Here is a 19,357-nt window from a genome sequence, read left to right as displayed (position 1 = left end):
TCAGTCAACACTCTGCGTTCGACACAGCCAATGACACGTTTAAGGGGCTTATACTGTTTGCCCACCGAATATTTGAAAGAAAAAAAATCTGGTTTACACTTTACCATTTACAGATATTTTATTTATGTATGTCTGATTTATTAATGAATGATCAATACCACGGTACATTTAATTTAAGTATATTTAATGTATTTAAGTCTAACAAAAGGCATAGAGCATAGATAACATGGGTGTGAGTTGTAACCCCATTTAGCAGAGCTTTGGAGCAAATTGAAAATGAGGCATGGTTGCCTCCTATGGTGGGTGAGGAGTAGAATAATTCAGCAGGAAAAAGGAAGCTGGATGCCATGATGATGATTTCACACTCAGAGGCTCTTTGCGGCTGTGTTAGAATCCTAAGAGATGAGAAGAGGTAAGGATTAAGTCTGCAAGTTTGGAAAAGTTCTGATCTGATTCCTTAGTTAATTACTGAAGAGGACATGGGCATTCAAGAAGATCACACATTTCAATGGACCTTACAGAAGCAGAATTATGGAGATTTTTTTGGTGTTCAGGGTGGTTGAAATCGGTTGAATGCTTGATGATGATGATGAGGACCTTGCACGGAGAAGCAAGCTTTTGATGTGTATGACATGTCAGGGAACTAAGAAATTTTGCATGCTGAAAATCTGCAAGACCATGAGCACTTGAGATGGTCAACGTTAATGGACATTCACTCAAAACCTTAGTTTCCTTGGTGTTACCCACACAAGTCGAAGGAGGTGGATTCAGAAGATGACCGAATGGTAAAGAAAAGCCAAGATACATTATGATAAATCATTCACCACTCCTTTTGTGTAATATATCTCAAATTATACATAATAACTCTAAAATTATGTGATGCATTATGGTATTAGTATAAATTATCAGTATATAACACATTTAATGAACTTGTGACATCTAGGCAGAATCATGATTTGGTAATTATACTCATTTTAAACCTCATGAACCAATGATATTTCAACAGCATATCCTTTACATGTAATTAAATGACACGCTGATCAAAAGAGTCCTCATAAAAAACACATTATAACTGCAATAAAATACCCTCCATGTGTCTACAAAGGTGGAGGCTGGGGGGTGGAATGCAAAGAGGTTAATATCGCTGCTCTTCAACAGGTTTGAGTTTCACAGTAAATTACACAGAGTCTCAGACAGATGCAGGGACAATGCTCATTATTTCACTTAATTTGTTGTCTCAGTCCTCAATTTTTTTTCTGATGTGGCCTGGTAATCATGCTATGAGAGATTTGTGGTCACGGCTGGAGCCAGAGTTCACTGAGGTGACACCTCACAGCTTTTTAGAAAAAGGTCAAACCCACAGTCTATACGCTACAGGCAAGGGCAACGGGCGAATTTTCTCTCGGCCATCACCGTGCTCCTCAAAGCCATTTCAGAAATGGGGACAGCTTTAATTTCCAGCTTATTTCGTAATGAGACCTTGGAATAATTCCTTCAGTGTGATAAAACGATAAAAAAAAAAAAAAAAAAACATTTACCAACAAAAAATTGTGAGTTGCAGAACTGTATTATTTCAGATGTATACAGATAGAATAAAATTCAGATTCATAAATATGTAACAGATGAACGTGTAAGTATATAAATCTGTTCCCCTTAAACCAACTTCAGCGACCAAAAGGAAATATTTTTTATTATAAATACATTTATTTTTTACAGAAATGTCATGTTTCCACAATAAGAACACACAGACACAAACACACACACACACACACATGCAGAGTGAGACTTGCTCTTACATGCCTCCCAGCTCCCTCTGTGTTTCCTCTGGTATTCTGTGACCTGGCTGTTAAAATTAATAATGGGATTTGCTAAACTTTGCAGACGAGGGAATGGCTCTCACCTCCTCTGCTCCTCCCTTTCCCCCCTTCTTCCTACCGCTGCAAAGAGTCCTCTGTCTCTGGGAGGGCGCCCGCGGAAGAACCTCCAAAAAATTGGATTAGGGGACTCGTGTCGGATGGGACATTGGGCTCCAAGGTTAATGAATGAGACTCGCTGCCCACGTAAACTTGCAGAGAATTCATCTCAGGTTCGTAAGAGACCAAGTATCACATGAATGCTGTCACACTTCCTTTAGGTTTTTTGAGAGGCTCTGGGGTTTGTGTGCGTGTGTGGTGGTGGGGGTGGGTGGGGTCCTGTCATCACTTGAGCATTTTAACTATAGTCCTTACAAATGACAGAGAAGGTGAGCGAGAGACAAGAAAAGCAGAGGTTGTGAAAAGGACAGTGAGCGGAGGGACGCAAGAGAAGGAGACCAGTGATGAATCACATCCAGGGGGATGCGATTCCTCGCCTCCCCTCCACTTTTCCATTAACTGTACCCCTCTCTCAGGCCGTTTTCTAGAAGGTGTCACAGCCTTTTATACAAGATGGGGTAGGCAGGTGTGTCTATGAAAGGAGAAGACAGTCATATTTTCACTGTTACATTCCACATTTTACACTTTATTCATATTTTTATTTAATTCAGGAGAGGCCAGTAATGATACCCAGGTGGATGCAGACAGTATTTTATTTTAGGAATATTTTCAGTTCTATAGGAACAGTTGGGGAAGTCCTTTAAAATTATTTCAGTTTTTATTCATGCATTTAGATCATTTAACTAATATATTTCAGATATTAGTTAAAACATATAATACACATACAATACAGACAAAAAAATCGGAAAATGTTTCAATAATTGTTTATTATAAAGTTATTCATATAAATAGGAACTGGTAACTGATATTCTGTGTATATTTTTTAAAAAAATCTTATTTTGTCATATTTTTTATTACATTTACTCCGCTAAGTAGAGTACATTGTCTAAAAGAGGCATCAGAGACCAACATTTCCAGAAATAGCATTTTCGCGCGTTCTCGAAGACCACGTGTGTGTGTGCATGTGTGTAATATATTTTTCCTCGACTTTATTTAAAGTATTAATTTAAAGTAATAGATAAATGAATGCAGGTGCTGAACCTAAAACATATTATTTATACTTATATGTAAAATTCAGCAATAATTAGTTCTAGACATTATTTATTTATTCTGGTGATTTTATTTCCCTTTTTAACGAATTTGCTGCTAATGGCAAACCGCAGTTAGTTTTCCAATAGAAATTATTACTTATTTTTCCCTTTTTTTTTTTTGCCCAAAGCTGCGTGTGAGAATAAGCGGACCCACGTCACGCCAGACTTTCCCACGATTGGTTACCTGTTCCCTAAAAACACACCGTTTCTCCTTCTCCTCTCCTCCTCCTCTCCTCCTCCTCTCCGCAAGCCAGCGCCAACTTCTCTCCAGTCCGCAACTTTATGAACGACAGGTAAAAAAAGAGAGAGAGAGAGAGAGAGAGAGAGAAGCTGGCACGAGCAGCAGGCAGCGGGCTACGTCATCCGTGAAGGTGGATCGCGGATCGCGGTAAAGTCTATAAGAGGCGGGAGCGCGCGGCATGCGGCGGCCGACGCGACGGGCTTCACGCGCTCCGCGGACACGGTGAGCGCGCGCATAATATGTACGTACAGCGTTATGTAACATTGCGTATAATAGTACGTATCTTTTTTTATCATTATTATTATCATTTTCTTTTTTTTCGATCAGCGTTCTTATTGCAGGTGTGTAATTTAGGACGATTAGCAGCATCCGCTGTACACGCCGTGGCGGGGCAGGATGCGTGATTTACGGGCCGCCGGCTGTAAAGTATGCGCAGCCTGGGGGACGGAGACCCGAGAGTGGAATAAAAAATAATAAAAAAAAGAGACATGCCGCCGCGTGTAACTTGTAAAACTATTTGGAATACCAGGAGTTCTGAGGGAAAAGTCGGGCTTTTGATTTTTTCCATTTTATTTATACATGGACAAGTATTCCAAATAGTTTTACATATATATACATTTAAAAATATGTATACTCATTGGGATACATATTTGATTGTTTTACTGATTATTTATAGGTGTATGGATTTTTCGGATTTCCCATTTCGATCTTAAATTTTCATTCAATAATTTAGACTTAGGTTTCTCACCGAAATATATTAAAATTCACAGATTTTTTTTGGTAGTAAATGCAGCTAACAATGTCTCCACGTCAGTGTCGAACAAAGTTACCTTTCGATCCCTTGGAAATAACCGAGCGAAGAGAACGGAGCGCGTCACCTGACCTCGCCTCTCCGCGTCCCATCCCACAGACACCCCACGCGTTCCCCGAGACCATGTTCCCGTCCGACGTGGGCCTGGCGTCCGCGCTGCTCGCCGCGCTGGCCTCGGTGCTGCCCGCGCTGCTGCTGCTCGCGCTCACGCGGCGACTCTGGAGCTTCCGGTGGAGCGTCACGCGGGACAAGGACTGCGCGCTCCCGCTGCCCGACGGCTCCATGGGGTGGCCTCTGGTGGGAGAGACGTTCCACTGGCTTTTCCAGGTGACCACGTCGTTTCTACCTTTATTCTGTCCTCGGGTTTACCGAGTAGGTCCAGATATGACCTGCGTTGTGCATAAAATGAAGTAAGTACCCAGCGTGCCCTGCGCGGCGTGTGTGCGCGCCAGAAGATGTGAGGTCGCGTCAGAAATAATTCGTCTCCTGAGGCGTCGTAGAAAACGTTCCCGCAACGTTAGCGCCAGTCACTTTCGATAAACAATTATTTGCGTAATGTATTAAGCATCAGAAGGTTCATTTCGGTTTTTGTGTTGAACTTTTATATGCTGTTAAATGTAAGTTTTCCTTTTTCGAAAGGCGTTATGAAATAAAATAGGAAATATTGCAATTTGTTGCCTTCAATGTATTCAGTAGGTAATGAGCTAGGATGTATCTTCTCTTTGTTCCAGGGTTCCGCTTTCCACATCTCCAGACGAGAGAAGCACGGCAACGTGTTCAAAACGCACCTCCTGGGGAAGCCCGTCATCCGCGTGACGGGCGCGGAGAACGTCCGCAAGATCCTGCTTGGGGAGCACCACCTGGTGCGCACGCAGTGGCCCCAGAGCACCCGGATCATCCTGGGGCCACACACGCTGGTCAACACCGTCGGGGACCTGCACAAGAAAAAGAGAAAAGTGAGACCATGCTAGCTGCACGCTTTCCACGGGTGGGACACATATCTGTGGCCCCTAATTAGAATTGCACCCCACTTTCTTCCTTCGTGGCCCTTGACCCTTCATTTTATGGGACTCTTCTTAATTCACACATGAAGAGGCTTAAGTGTATTTTATTGGACTGTGAGGGGAATTTTGCAAAGTTGTCTGATAGTTGTGGGAGTTGCCAGGGAAAGGCGCATGGCAACAAGCCCCGCCTTAAAACTTTTATGTGGCAGCTTTCAGGGTCGACCCAACCAAGTACCCTGAGCTAAAAGGGGGGCCACGGACAAGGGCCGATATTCTACTTGATCTAAAACCACTCATCTGCAAAATGCTTGCTAAATGTTTCAATAAAAAAAAAGCCAAATTGTTTCTATAATGATCTATTTAATATCAACCCCACAGTGGCACTGATTGCACAGTCCTTCTACCCTGCTAGGGCGCTCCATTTGTCCATTTGTCTGTCCCTTTCACTTTTGTTGCAAGGGTATAACCATGTGGTGTTAAACCAGCTATGTCGTTCATATTCCTGAATTGAGAAGACTTTGTCTTCTCCTTGTCCGGGTCAGTGAACTGCTTACTGCTTTGTGGGTGCACAGATTGCACCTTGTGATTTTGTTTTGACAGTATTTGTACGTTTTCACCCCTGAAGCGTTAAAAAGCTTCAAAGGTTGACCTGGTATGCCTTGTCCTCAAGTAACTTTTTTTTGCCCTTTCCCTTGCTCTCTCTCTCTCTCCCTCCCTCTCTCCCCCTCGCACTGCAAGATCTTGGCAAAGGTGTTCAGCCGCGGGGCTTTGGAAACTTATCTGACGCGCCTGCAGAACGTTGTCAAGTCTGAAATTGCCAAGTGGTGCTCTGAGAGCGGCTCGGTGGATGTTTATGCCGCTGCGAGGTCGCTGACATTCCGCATCGCCGTGCGGGTCCTGCTGGGCCTGAAGCTGGAGGAGGAGCGCATCGTGTACCTCTCCAAGATCTTCGAGCAGCTCATGAACAACCTCTTCTCGCTGCCCATCGACGCGCCATTCAGCGGACTGCGTAAAGTCAGGGATTCATTTGTCACAGCCCCTTATAACGTTAATGCAATTCTCAGAAATAAGTCCTTATGTCATTTCTATTCTGAGAAAAAATGTTTAGCCACAGGTTTTTTTTTCATTGAACCAATACAACTAAATAGACATTTCTGAATCTTTCTGATTGAACAAAGCCAACCCAGCTTGTGTTTAGTGCATTCTAACTGCTCATAATTCTATGGAGAATAAAACATATGTGGATTATTTTGAAGGGTGTCAAAGCCAGGGAAATCCTTCACGCCTCCATGGAGAAGATTATTGAGGAGAAGCTTCAGAAGAAGCCTGCGGGGGACTACTGCGACGCCTTTGACTACTTGTTAAACAGCGCAAAGGAAAACGAGTATGAGCTCACTTTACAGGAGCTGAAGGTAAATGGGCTGCAGAAGAGTGTGCAGAAGTCTTTTAAAATGACTCATATATGAATATATGAATATTCATTCATCTCCTTTTCAAGCAGTGAGAGCCGAAACGAAAATGTCTCCTTAAAACTGCATCCGTTCTGACAGGAGACTGCAGTGGAGCTGATTTTTGCAGCCCATTCCACCACGGCCAGCGCATCCACGTCACTCATCATGCAGCTGCTGAGGCATCCAGACGTGGCTGTGAAAGCAAGGAAGGAGCTGGAAACGGAGGGACTCATCGGACATCCACGCCGGATTCACCCTGGTCTGAATGAAGCAACAGCCCCGACTGAGGACGGCAAGAGACGTCCAGATGTGGAGACGCCATCCTCAAGCCACGACCCAGCTGGTTATACTGGCTCGGACAATGACAATTCCCATCCCCATGTGCTGTGCCTGAGCTTGGAGAAAGTGGGCCAACTGCATTTCCTGGACTGTGTGGTGAAGGAGGTGCTCAGGTTCCTGCCACCTGTTTCTGGAGGATACCGCACTGTGCTGCAAACGTTTGAGCTGAATGTAAGTCAGTTCGAATCAAAGAAACACACGCTTATATATAATATTTACTTTAAAATCACAGCACAGATTTCTGTCGTTTTGAGAAATGAATATATACCAGTTCAGGTTTGATGTTCACACCTCATCACTTCCTGCTTCCTCCAGTCCATTTCATCACACTGTGAAGATGAAAAATTATTCTAGTATTCAATTAACTCTGACCCCTGACCCAGCTCAGAAGCAAGGCCCATAATAAAGAAACGCGGCCAAAAGAGGGGCCATGTCTGGATGTAATAGGGCGAGTCGGGTGTGCGTGCACGCAGAGAGGAAGCGTCCACACAAAACCCGCACCAACAGATTACCGGGAGCTGGAGGGGGTCATGCATGGGTCAATGAGAAAGTAAACAAAAGCCCAAACAAACCCTGCCTCTGCGCGTGACCTCATTAGCTCAGTGCACGGTGTTAACAGCGGCCCTTTGAGCCCCTCTGTTAAAGTTTCCAATCTCATTTTAGGCATCGTAAGGTGAAAGACTTGTGGGATCACTCTCAGAACTGCATATGTTGGTACATTTTTTGAACAAAAAGTTGGCTGCTCTTTACCTCGGCTTGGCAATAGGGTAGTACACTTTAATGTACTTGATGTACTTACCAAAATAGGTACAAATACTCCTATTTAAGAACATGAAGTAATCATTCTGAAAAAAGGCAGATTAAATTTATCAGCTCAATGTTTTTCTTTACAGGGCTATCAGATTCCTAAAGGGTGGAGTGTCATGTACAGCATCCGCGACACGCACGAGACTGCGGCCGCCTACCAGAACCCGGAGCTCTTTGACCCTGAGCGGTTTGGCTCGGACCGCGACGAGGCCAAGAGTAACCGCTTCAGCTACGTGCCTTTTGGTGGAGGTGTACGCAGGTGCATTGGACAGGAGCTGGCTGTCATCATCCTGAAGACACTGGCCATCGAGCTGCTGTCCACCACCGAGTGGCGTCTCGCCACTGAGACCTACCCGAGGATGCAGACGGTGCCCATTGTCCACCCTGTTAACGGGCTTCACGTGCATTTCAACTACAGGAGTTTTAGCCACGGGGGAGTTGGCCAGACACAGCCCAGCTCTTAAACCCACCTTGTGGCACCCAGCCAAGTAGCTAGCTGCTATTCCCGAACGTTTTAAATTATTATTGTGTTGTTGTGTGTTTGTGTCACATGAGTGAGTAACATTGGATGGAATGGAATGGAATCAGCATATAAAACCCACTATGTTTCCAACCATCAGGTGGGCTAGCTGACACACTCCCAGTACTGCTGCGACTGAAACAGAGTGTCCCACAGAATCATTTTTGCCCCCCTCTTATTGCCAAGTTAGATCAGTGCTGAGCACCACCACTCTGAATCCCTGTAGAAGGACAGGTACTGGGAAGTGGCTGAGATGGTGGTTTTAGATGCATGGTAATGGTCAGTATGGTTGTAGTGATGAGACATGATGTTACGATTGTTCGAAATGAAGTAGAACGACAAATAAAATATTTATAGACTATAATAGAAATGTATTATGTAGATAGTGGTATTAGATGCCCTCTTTTCTATAGACTTCTATTAGGTTATTTGCCCATGAAGATATCGCATGACCGAACTATATATTTCAATTATTATGAACTTATATTGTTGTTTTCATTTAAATTTAATAGGGAATGATAATGTGAAGAATGGAGCTGTGAATCTGGTAGATGAGTCGTGTTAAAGGGAAGGAACATTAAGCCGTATAGCACTTTTTTTTTTGCCATATTTGTTGTCTTGTTAACACTTCGTTTTAGATACTGCTCTTTTTATTAGTCTATTTTTATTATTATTGTGGGATCTGTTTGTGCTATCATTAAGCTTTTTTTCTCTGACTATATCGCCATAATAAATGTGCAATTCCTGGAGTGTGTGTAGTAGCCTTAATAACTTGTTCAATAAAAATATTTTTGTAAGAAATTTGGAATTTTTCCTTCTTTGCATAAAGCAAGCTCAAAACATTTACATTTATATGAATTTGAAAAACATAAAATGTGATAATATTTTTCAAAATATTTTTATACTGTAGAATAAATTATCCTGTGTTTATCCGTGAATTATCCGTAATCCTGAGTCCGTCTCTTGACCTCAAGCGACACGATGACCGCTGTGTGAACCACCGAGCAGCTTCCGGGTGTCACAGTTCCCGTGACGTATGTCACCAGCCCAGGGCAGGTGATGCCCGATCGGAGACATTTCTGGATTAATTCTAGAAGAAATATTCCTTAGTTTATTAGGAAAATAACATTTCTAAACAGGTCTATTTAAAATGTTTTAGTACTACTGCTATTGCTAAACATAATAACCATTATAACATGATACATATAATATGATTGATATATTAATTTATTGCTTCAGTTCATTATTTTAAACACGGATGAATGTGACCTTCATACGTCTTGGAAGGTTTGGGTTGTGGTGGGTTATGGGGTAATGACCGACCTCCTGCAGGCGATCAGCATGAAGAAAAACTTGGATTAAAAACTTGACAGCGATTATCAGTAGCATCAGGTCACTGACTATATATAAATTTAGGAAGAAACAAATATCCTTGTTTCTCCATAAAAAATAGAACAATTAGGTATTAGATTACAATTAAATTTATTAGAGAATAAATAGTCAGTGACAAGGTTTAAACCACATCTGCTGATGCACTAGAAGCTGCACCATTGTTAATTTGGCCAGTTGTATTGCTTATTTAATCATTGCAGCTATTTTCAACTAAACTATGGTAATTGAAAGCTTAAATTAGCTTTTAAAGTGCAAGACTTCACTGTGCAATTTCACTGTGTGCACCGTGTGCTGTGCTGCTGTGTATCACATGTGACAATCACTTCACTTCACGACTTAGTGTAACGAACACTGCATTTTGCTGGAACTCAAGACTAATTGTTGCCGATAAAGTTCCTCTCAAATGTATGCAGCTTTCCATCATTAACAGACATTTTTTCAGCCACCAGAGATTGTCCGAATAAGGGTTTTCACCCATGTCAATTGTGTATCATCAAGAACTTAAGAAAATTAAATGATCTTAAATGAACTGAAACTTTTGAACATGTAACGTGAATGACTGAGAAAAGCAGCCATTTCTTTTTTATTTATATTTGGCCATTTGAGAAAACCAATAGACATCTAAATGTGTTTGGCTCAGAGGAGAGATAGAAAACTAGACTTGCAAACTGGTATGAACTTGGTCCAAGTGCTGGAGTGTCATGCACCTTAACTTAATTTCATTCACTCATCTAAATCTAAATTGGTCATTGTGCAGGACAACATGATACTCTTTAGATTTCACATTCACAATATCACATTTTTATTTTGAGCAGCTTTTGACGTGTGCACCCTGTAGATTAAAAATGTAAGTTATAGTAGATATAATCAGATATAAGTCCATCCAAGTCATTTAGGTCAAAGTAATATAAAGACTTCCACAGCCTTGAAAACGATTGAGGAAAAAAAAAACGAAATACACTTTTGTTGACTTGTTTACCAAGGTGTTAGTAAAGGTACCAATTCATTTTATGCATGACGTCTAGGCACAGGGGTGGGGAACCTGATCCCCTTTGGCCCTCAATGGATCAGGCTCCCCACCCTTGGCTTTTATATACAGAACAATTAAACACAGTTCCCACAGCACAACTGCTTGGACCCCTAAATATGCTTCTTTTGTGTGTATTTCTGTCACTGGGTTGAAGGATGACAGCTTAAAAGGGTGACGGAAGCCACACGAGTTCCAGTCTTCTTCCTGTAAATTCTGACATTCCAGAGGAGGGAGTTTGGCTCTACTGTGAGCACATGAAGCACTGAGGTGTTTTTGGTGGACATACTCACCCATTATTTTACTAAAGTGTCCCTAACAAGCAACACAAACTGCATCATCCTTGCTCTTCATTGTACTTGTGCACCCACAGTTATTCTGCTTTCGATGTTTGCGCGTACACGTGTGTTTGTGTGTGTCTGGGTGGGCAGCAGCCAAAAGGCCTGTTAGTCATGTGCTTTGGTGGAGGTTCCAGCTTGTCTCCGTCGAGCGTATGTGTTGGAATGCAGTGTGAGCAGATGTTGTCTGACAGCCTCAATCATTATCTCAGACCTCAGCAGGTCCTGCCCCAGACAAACCAATTCATCACAGGAAGGAAAAGAGTGCTTCATGTACTGTACACAGACTACACACACATAGACTCTAATTGCACGTAGCTGTAGAACTGTAGTCGCTATGCTCTTCCATTTTTAGAAAGCTTTGAAATAGGGATGTGCAGAGCCTCCATTTTTTGTATTTGTGATCAGAATTGTGTTTATTGGAAAAAATATGCACACACACACACACACACACACACACACTACAATACTATAGAGAGCAATATATATAATATACACTCAGAATGTTATTTACAGACGTGCACAAATTTACTTTACAAAAAAGACAACACAATCACCATGAAGTGCAATAACAATAGCGCAAGTATACGGAACGTAGACCAAGTAGCATTGGATGTGGAACATTGTTTAGTTGGTGGTGGTGCGAGGGCTGTTCCTATGACGGTTAATTCTGGAGTACAGACGTCTACATCGTCTGCCCAAGGGGAGCAGTTCAAAATGGGGTCAGGGATGATTTTCCTGGGTAGAGGCCAGGGGGTCATGAATGGTGCTTTCTGCAGTCCTGTAATTATTGTGGCAGTAAAATTATTAGTATTTGTAAGGCAGCAAAAATCTTTGTGTATGAATTTGAATAAATGCCGCTAGGTGTTATATTTTCTCTCTTCTTTTCCATTTCTAATGTGAGGATATCACCTATGACTACCAGACCTACTTTTTAATTCTTTAATAAACATGCTGATTGTCTATCTGTGAGTTTGGTTTTCTTGTGGACGTGGTCCTAAGATGATCCAGGTAATTGAGGTCCAGATACTGCTGACTTTCCTGTCTTCCTCTACCTGCGAGTCAGGTGTAAACGGAAGCTTTTACCAGAGTCTGTAACCACCTGGTAGAACTGGAAATAAGGCCTGGATTCGGATTTGAGTTGGAGATGCTGGACTTATCAGGTGGTTTTGGCAATTTGTGTTTTGTGAAATTCTGGATTATTATTAATATTTGGCAGCCCTACTTGCACTACTTTGTGCAAGTGATGAAGGGACAGGCACAGTAGGAGGAAATTTTTAATGTTTGAGAGCTGTCAATCATTGCTGTGGGCCCCTCCCATTTTAAACTTGATTTCTTCAAGCTCTATTTTCCAAACCCTCCCCCTGCCGCCCCCCTGCTCTTTCGAGGCACTAAAGCACAAGCAATCAGAAATACCCACTTTGCTGACACCAATCAAAGGTATTTGATATTGTCTTTGTTTATATAAATATATTTATATAAATCCAGCATTTGTGCTCATTCATATACCATTCATATTCATATTCAGCTCCAATCTGCAAGCAATTGTGGTGTCAAAATATCATGAATGTGAACAATAAAGATGGTAGTTCAAGGTCTTCAGCACTGAGGTAAAATTTCCAATAATACCTCACATTCATTGCTGAAGACCTTGAACTACCTTCTTGGCTGAAGTGAATGTGGCAATGCTGGCACAAGTTTGATCATCAGACTGACATAAATAGCAACAGAAAGCCAAACATGAGTGACAGTGTTTAATCAAATCTTGCCATTTAATCACCAACTAGGAATTTAGAAAATACCTTTCTGAAATATAAAGAAAACACTGGAGGATTATGGACACTGCCACAGACTTGACATTGACACAGGGTAGGCCGACAGTTGGAAAGTAATTCCATGATATAATGGAATGTCTAAGCATTTTTCTGCATGGCTTTCTTCAGTTTCCTTGAACAGGTGAAGGAACTGACAGTGCCAAATTGCCATGGTGTGTGTACAAGTGTGTATTCACCCTGTGATGCATCCTGTTCCTGCATTTCAACCTTATGCAGGAACTGGCTTCAGTTGACCTGGATAAGCAGGTTTAGGTATTGACTGAGTATACAGCTATCATAATAAAAAATATATCACATCGCAATAAGACAAGTATCCATTTTGGTGACCCCTTTGGTGACCAGGCCTTCAATATAGTGTGTCCAGATTCATATAGATTCATAAAGAGTTAACATGCCTTTCAGTTTATAGACCTACAGCATATAGTGTGGTAAGTAACTGAGTTACTGTTTCCACAAACACTAATGCATTGATAAAAAAAAGAAGTAATCCATAAACCAATTTAGTCTGTTCCTGTTGCTTCAGAATATTGAAATATTTTAACCAGTAATTATTGCCAGAAGTTTTTTGAACCTTTTGAAACAGGTCTTAAGGGAAGAAATAATACGCATGACATTTATAATCCCATTATGCATCGTACGTGTTGATGTGGATATGAATGAAAAACAATTGATGCCATCATCCACTGAATGTTTTTTTTTTTTTATTCCAGGAACATCAATGCAATCATTTCAAGTAAACTTTAAAAACCACCACCACTATTCTTTTGTTTACTTCGTGGAGGGGATTTCCGTGTTGTCAGCCATTGCTGGGAGACAGAGCTTTTAATCAAAACAGCGATTAGAGTTTAAACTCTTCCCGTCTACCATTCCTGCCGGTGTACCTTGGCCAACTTTGCCATAGGCTGTCATTATAGGCAATAGTAGGAGGAGAAAACAAAACAAAACTGTTCTGTGGTTACACCTTAACACTTTGAAGTCTGTGTCTGCAACCTGTGGTTTACCGGGGCATCTTTTACCTGCGTCAGTGCTGACATCACTGCCACAGTGAGGCAAGGAAGTCAAAGGTGGGAAGTTCGAACAATGGCTGGCTTTACAATGGCGCCATCTTGTGACCACAGCGTTTATACAAAGGTCTAAATACACATTTACAACGTTGCAATTGTGACAGAAAAAAAACAAACATAAACCTTGTAGGTGAGCAGGGATGTGTTATTAGATGTCCTGTAGGTCATCAGAGTCCTCAGTTATTTGATGCCTGGGCCGAAACACCTCAAGTGTCTACTTGAAGGGGTAACAGCTTCATGCAGACTTGTAGTTTAGACAACCTCAAGATTTAGATTTAGAAACGTATGTGTAACCAGCTGTGTAACCATGCCACATCACATGACTTCATATAACACAAAGCATAAAATCTTCTAACATGAGGAAAAAGGCACTGCCATGAGCCGCATTAACAATCTGACCAGCAGAATCATAAAAAGCATTAGAACTCTGGAACGGAAAATGAACCATGTATAAAAAATAGCTTGCATTTTGGTCCCATTTCTGAGTACATATACATTTTATAAAAGCACTGTAGTAGGCACCGCCATTCTGATACATGGCCCAAACATCATAGCACACAGTTTCCGGTGGCATCCGAATAGATCAGTTTCCAATGACAGTTCATGGCTCCCACCAGGGAGCTGTTACTTTTCACTGCTCCTGGGCTTCAATCCCTGCTTCGGTCCAGATCCTTGTCCAACATGTGCACCTATGCAGACATACACAGACAGAGACAATGATGTGCAGTCAACAAACTACTTGAACCTAAAGAAAAAGTAAAATGTAGTGATTAAAAAAAAAAAAGGTAATACGTGTGTGATAAAGAATAGGAAAGGGAATTGATCACCTGGGTCTCTACGACACGGTGATAGGCTGGGCTGCCAAGCTCATCCAGGGTCTCGACAACAGGTTTGTTTAGTGTTTCAGGGAGGAGGAGCCCCAGACATCCAGCTGAGACACCACTCAGACAAAACACCGTGAATGGCATTGAAGTGTGTAACATTTTCTAAAAAAAAAAAAAAAAGCCAAGTACATGGAGATAAACACAGTTTAAGATGTCAGCAGAACAGTGACATTAGCTAATATCTTACCATGGAGGGCACAAATGGTGCCAATATACCCCCCACTCTGCAAGACATGGAACACACCCCCAGTCCGGCATTCCTGCAAAAGGTCAATTTAACATAAATTTCCATACACCGCATAGTGGCAGTATGAAAACCCGGCCTATTTGTTTATCTCAGTACCTGATGACTGTGGGATAGAGCTCTGATGTGTACACATACACAATGTTGAAGGCTGCGCTGACCAGCAGCTTTCCCACCAGAGCTAAAGAGCTGGCATTCAGCCAGGAGTCTGAGATGGGAGCACAGGCGAAGAAGCAGAGTTCTGCGTGAATGCTAAAGAACTAAAACCACATAGGTCAGAAAGTGCTTATTGCGATTAGATGGTGAAATCTTCTTCTTTCCCCTCACCTGACTTGGCTGGAATGATCATTGAACCCAGACATGCTAAACCTGCAAAAAACAGAAATCCCGCCATAGTCTTTCTCCTCCCAGCCCTAAAATCAAGATGATGCATGTTTACTCTACACGTGTTACATCACAAAACCTGAAATATTTATAAATCAGAACTGTCAGATGAATTCAGGTATTGAAAACTGACTGCACCACTGGGAACATTTCAACCCTCCCCAGCAGATACTCTGGCATGAGGAGAGCTCAACTTACCACTGCCTGTTTATAAAATAGATGCAGAGCGGGTAAGCAGGAAGTTCCACGAGTCCATACATTGCCACACCGAGGTAACGATTCCCTGTATCTTCACTTGCATTCATTGTCAGGCCATAATACACCAAGCTGCATGCATACCTGGAACAGACAAACATCAGTTCAATAAACATACCTCAAATATATAAAGAAAAAAAGTCCAACAAACTTTCATTGAGGAAAATAAGAAGCAGCATTGAGTACTACACACAGACACATATCAACATACAGGAGCCCATAAGCCCATGTGTTCCCAAAGATTCATTAAAGTTTGCAGTTGGCTTAAGATTGTTAAGCAGGTTAATATTCATTGTAAAAGTTCATTCTGATATGCTGGGAAAAATGTCTAGAAGTGCATTCCTGATCGCATGACATTAATTATCATTTTACTTTACTAGTCACAACACGGAGTGTCAGGCATCTGTGGCCAACCTAATTGCTAACAATGTTGCTCATCAAATTACCAATAACAACCCTCTGAATCCGGAAAGACTGAAGCAACTGATGATTAAAGGACATTGTGACGTCGAGAAATCAACTCACCATACAAACATGAGCACAACGGTCCTCCAGCGCAGAACCGGATGTGTGAACAAGTGAAGGAATCCAGGGCTCTGGCCGTCACGACTGCTACCCAGAGATCGCCGTACAGTGGGGCTCTGCCAAAGCTTTAAAGTGGGTTTCCCATTACCATTCCGCCACGCCAGATACTGCAGGACCTCTTCAGCCTGTTCTGCTTTACCACACGAGTACAGCCATCGCGGAGACTCTGGGAATGTCCTGAAAATTTACATTCAATTTCTGTAAGGACCATCCCAGGTGGATAGCCACTAGGCTGCACTTTTATATTGTACAAATGAACACCGAAATTCCATTGCTACTTAAATATCCTAGCGTTAGAAAGATAAAATGCTGAATGTTGTGGCTTTACTGGCTCGACTTACAGACACAGCAGAAAGAACAGGAGACCAAAAGAATTGGCCGCAGCTGCCAGTGTGCGCCAAGGTCTGATGAAGTAACCCAGTGCAGCAAACAAGGCAATTCCCACCGCAAAAGTCATATTGGTCAAGGTGCCTGCCAGACCAACGACGAAACAACGCGTCGCAATTTTACAGAGATGTACAAATCGTGATGTGACTGCAGTACTTTGTATGCAAATTGTGTTATTACTGTATTATTTTACCTGTGGTGGCCCAATACGATTTTCCAACATACTCCTGGGTGAGAACGAAACAGACCAGGGCCATCCCACCATTCATCACTCCCACTAACAAGCGCGAGAGAGCAAACACCTCGTAGCTGGATGCCAACGCAGTGACATAGCCAAACAGCACCTCAAAAAAAAGGGCTAGAAGATGGAAGAGGGAATTGGTTAAACTCAAATGACCTCTAACCACAATACTCACCTTCTTTTTTAGATGCACTAGTATTTCACAAATACACAGTCGTAACTTTTTCTTGTTAATAACCAATCACTGTAGAGAGGCACCCAGCTTGGACCTTGAAGCATTTCTTTGGCTTATGGAAAGCCCTGAACAAAAGTAGGGCTCTCAAATAAACTAGATGAATACATTACCTGTTAGAAAGACAGGTTTCCTTCCAATTTTGTCTGAAAGTGGCCCGAACACAACATTTCCAAGCAGCACGCCAGCAAAAAACAAGGAGCCTGCCAGGTTAACCTTATAGGCCTGCTGTTTAACCAGGTACCACTGGAACAGAACATAAAATATACAGCATGAAATGGTCGCTAGCCTCGTACTGGACGTTTGGTGAAACTATTACTGCAAGCAAAAGAGCGAGAATAGCGCGTGCATGGTGTACATGGTGTGTTCAGACCAGTGACGGCTCCCACACCTCTGTCACGATGGAGCTGACGTCCTCGGTGAAGGTCACGTGGCTAGTGAGCTCCTCATCAGCCGCTTCAGACAGCTTCTCTTCGGTGAATTTAGGAACTTCCCCAATCAAGATTATGAGCATGGACTGACATGCCATGTAAACCTGAAAAAAGAACAAGCGTTATCATATAATACATTCATCTGTAGTGATTGCTATTTTTAATAATAATAATAAATATATTAGTATTATAATTATTACAGCAATAAATGAACGCGTGTGTTTACTGGGGCCTGTGTGCAGAAACGAGCTGAAACCATAAAGTAAAAAACTAATAAAAAGATCACACCAGCCGTCTTAATCCTATCTGACGGGAAATACGCGTTCCGCGTTCCGGCGGAAAGGAAGTTATCAGCTGCAGCCTCACTGCGATAAAAAAAAAGGAACCAGGGCGAATCGGACAACTTTTGACCCCGCGCGGAACGCACGTCACGCAGAAACCGGTCGCTCCGCCTCACAGGCTAGCTGCTTAGCACGCGTCGTCGCCGACTGAACCGCGACAGCAACGCGTTACGCGCCGCAGCTGTGCGGGCGCCAGGCGTCTGACCTGCAGCAGTACCAGCACCGTCACCATCCGCTTCTGATGCTTTCCAAACTCCCCGACGAGCTGAAATGCCCCCTCTAAATCCATTCCACCTCGGACGCGCGGCAAGGCATAACATCACATTCAATCAAAGTGCGGCAGGCGGACGAACTCATCTGCGACTCTGAGGTGATGCTGGCAGGCTAAACAAGGTTGAGTTTCGCCAGACGTGGAGGAAATAAAAAAAAAAAACTCACGTGACCAAAATAACCCCGCTGATTGGACGGCGGCTCCTTCAGCGTCCAGGTAGCCATAGATATAAAGACTAGACGTCGCGTTCGGCCTCTCTGCCGGCGTCAGCAGCGCCGTCGTGTTTGGACGGGGGGGGTACGAGCGTACGGGCTGTAATAACGGAGGGTCGAGGCATAGCACGACACAGGTACGATTTTATTCTGTCATCCTATGTGTGTTACGAATTTTTGCGTTCGACAAATGACGTTGTTCATGTTGCAGACCAGAGCGTCGGTCTTCACACCACCATCACCTCATAGAAAGAGACAGCTTCTCTTCTGACATTTTTTTCCAAATAAGCATGTAAATAGATATTCTTATTTCATATTCAATATAATATATAAATAAAGTAATTTCCTTGTCACAAAATGTGTTGTGTACAGTTTATTGCATGTAGTTCTCTACAAAATCCATACAAATTTATTTCGAATGAAAAAAAAAATGCAGATTACATATTGAACATAAAATTACGCTGTATTCTCAAAAACCTAGCCTAGTGGTTAAGGAAGCGGCCCCGTAATCAGAAGGCTGCCGGTTCGAATCCCGATCCGCCAAGGTGCCACTGAGCAAAGCACTATCCCCACACACTGCTCCCCGAGCGCCTTGGTGGTGGTTAAAAGCAGAGGACACATTTCGTTGTGTGCACGTGTGCTGTGCTGCAGTGTGTCACGATCCCTTCACTTTCACTTTAATTTTGTATTCCACCATGTCGCTGATAGACGTTCGCGCGTTTAAAAGGCGCGCTGGCCCGTCCCAAGATGGCGGCTCTGTTGACGCATTCTCTCCCGTAGACGCCCCATTCAACTCGACATCTAGTGTATATATGTCTATGTCCGGGTAGCGTGCAGAAAACCGTACTGGGTAGCCTCCGTGTTGCCACGTCCGCTTGTTTCGTTTCCAAAATCGTTCGGGAACCGTTGTCAGCGGCTGTTTGTGTTTCGGGGGCGTTTTGTGTGATACATCGTCCAAAATAAAATAAATTCTACCAGCCACGCACTACCTCAGCGT

General features: G+C 42.7%; 2 protein-coding genes across 6 annotated transcripts; one reads left to right on the top strand and one right to left on the bottom strand.

Moving 5' to 3' along the window:
* Positions 1 to 3,305: 3,305 nt before the first annotated feature.
* Positions 3,306 to 9,038, top strand: cyp26c1 (cytochrome P450, family 26, subfamily C, polypeptide 1). Of its 4 annotated transcripts, none has more exons than XM_028990013.1 (7): positions 3,306 to 3,546; positions 4,216 to 4,443; positions 4,848 to 5,072; positions 5,859 to 6,134; positions 6,377 to 6,532; positions 6,671 to 7,081; positions 7,804 to 9,038. In XM_028990013.1, the coding sequence occupies exons 2-7, from the start codon at positions 4,240 to 4,242 to the stop codon at positions 8,179 to 8,181; spliced, it is 1,650 nt and encodes a 549-aa protein (XP_028845846.1). In that variant the 5' UTR covers positions 3,306 to 3,546; positions 4,216 to 4,239; the 3' UTR covers positions 8,182 to 9,038. The 4 variants fall into 4 exon arrangements, with proteins under 4 accessions (XP_028845846.1, XP_028845845.1, XP_028845844.1 ...); XM_028990012.1 differs by having other exon boundaries at positions 3,307 to 3,527; XM_028990011.1 differs by lacking the exon at positions 3,306 to 3,546 and having other exon boundaries at positions 3,801 to 4,443.
* A 4,470-nt stretch (positions 9,039 to 13,508) lies between these two features.
* slc22a15 (solute carrier family 22 member 15) lies at positions 13,509 to 18,292 on the bottom strand. 2 transcript variants are annotated; one of them, XR_003750558.1, is made up of 12 exons: positions 18,083 to 18,292; positions 17,497 to 17,640; positions 17,219 to 17,351; positions 16,826 to 16,990; positions 16,587 to 16,716; positions 16,186 to 16,422; positions 15,604 to 15,744; positions 15,349 to 15,390; positions 15,121 to 15,229; positions 14,965 to 15,037; positions 14,721 to 14,879; positions 13,509 to 14,582 (listed from the first exon to the last, which is right to left on the bottom strand). XR_003750558.1 is itself a non-coding variant. In XM_028989532.1 (12 exons), exons 1-12 carry the CDS (start codon positions 18,164 to 18,166, stop codon positions 14,541 to 14,543), a joined length of 1,503 nt encoding a protein of 500 aa, XP_028845365.1. In that variant the 5' UTR covers positions 18,167 to 18,292; the 3' UTR covers positions 13,509 to 14,540. The 2 variants fall into 2 exon arrangements, 1 of the variants encoding a protein (XP_028845365.1); XM_028989532.1 differs by having other exon boundaries at positions 15,349 to 15,434.
* Between the last annotated feature and the right edge of the window lie 1,065 nt (positions 18,293 to 19,357).

Source organism: Denticeps clupeoides, chromosome 8 (assembly GCF_900700375.1).
Source record: "Denticeps clupeoides chromosome 8, fDenClu1.1, whole genome shotgun sequence".
NCBI lineage: Eukaryota > Metazoa > Chordata > Actinopteri > Clupeiformes > Denticipitidae > Denticeps > Denticeps clupeoides.
This window is presented reverse-complemented; position numbering and strand designations above follow the sequence as displayed.

Excerpts from the sequence above, each read along its gene's own strand:
- cyp26c1 (XM_028990011.1), top strand. The coding sequence starts at position 4,093 with ATGCAGCTAACAATGTCTCCACGTCAGTGTCGAACAAAGTTACCTTTC. Across the intron at positions 4,444-4,847 it reads CGTTCCACTGGCTTTTCCAG|GGTTCCGCTTTCCACATCTC; the intron begins GTGACCACGTCG and ends TCTTTGTTCCAG. Across the intron at positions 5,073-5,858 it reads TGCACAAGAAAAAGAGAAAA|ATCTTGGCAAAGGTGTTCAG; the intron begins GTGAGACCATGC and ends TCGCACTGCAAG.
- slc22a15 (XM_028989532.1), bottom strand. The coding sequence starts at position 18,166 with ATGGATTTAGAGGGGGCATTTCAGCTCGTCGGGGAGTTTGGAAAGCAT. Across the intron at positions 15,745-16,185 it reads GTTGTGCTCATGTTTGTATG|GTATGCATGCAGCTTGGTGT; the intron begins GTGAGTTGATTT and ends TGTCTGTTCCAG. Across the intron at positions 15,435-15,603 it reads TATTTTATAAACAGGCAGTG|GGCTGGGAGGAGAAAGACTA; the intron begins GTAAGTTGAGCT and ends TCTTGATTTTAG.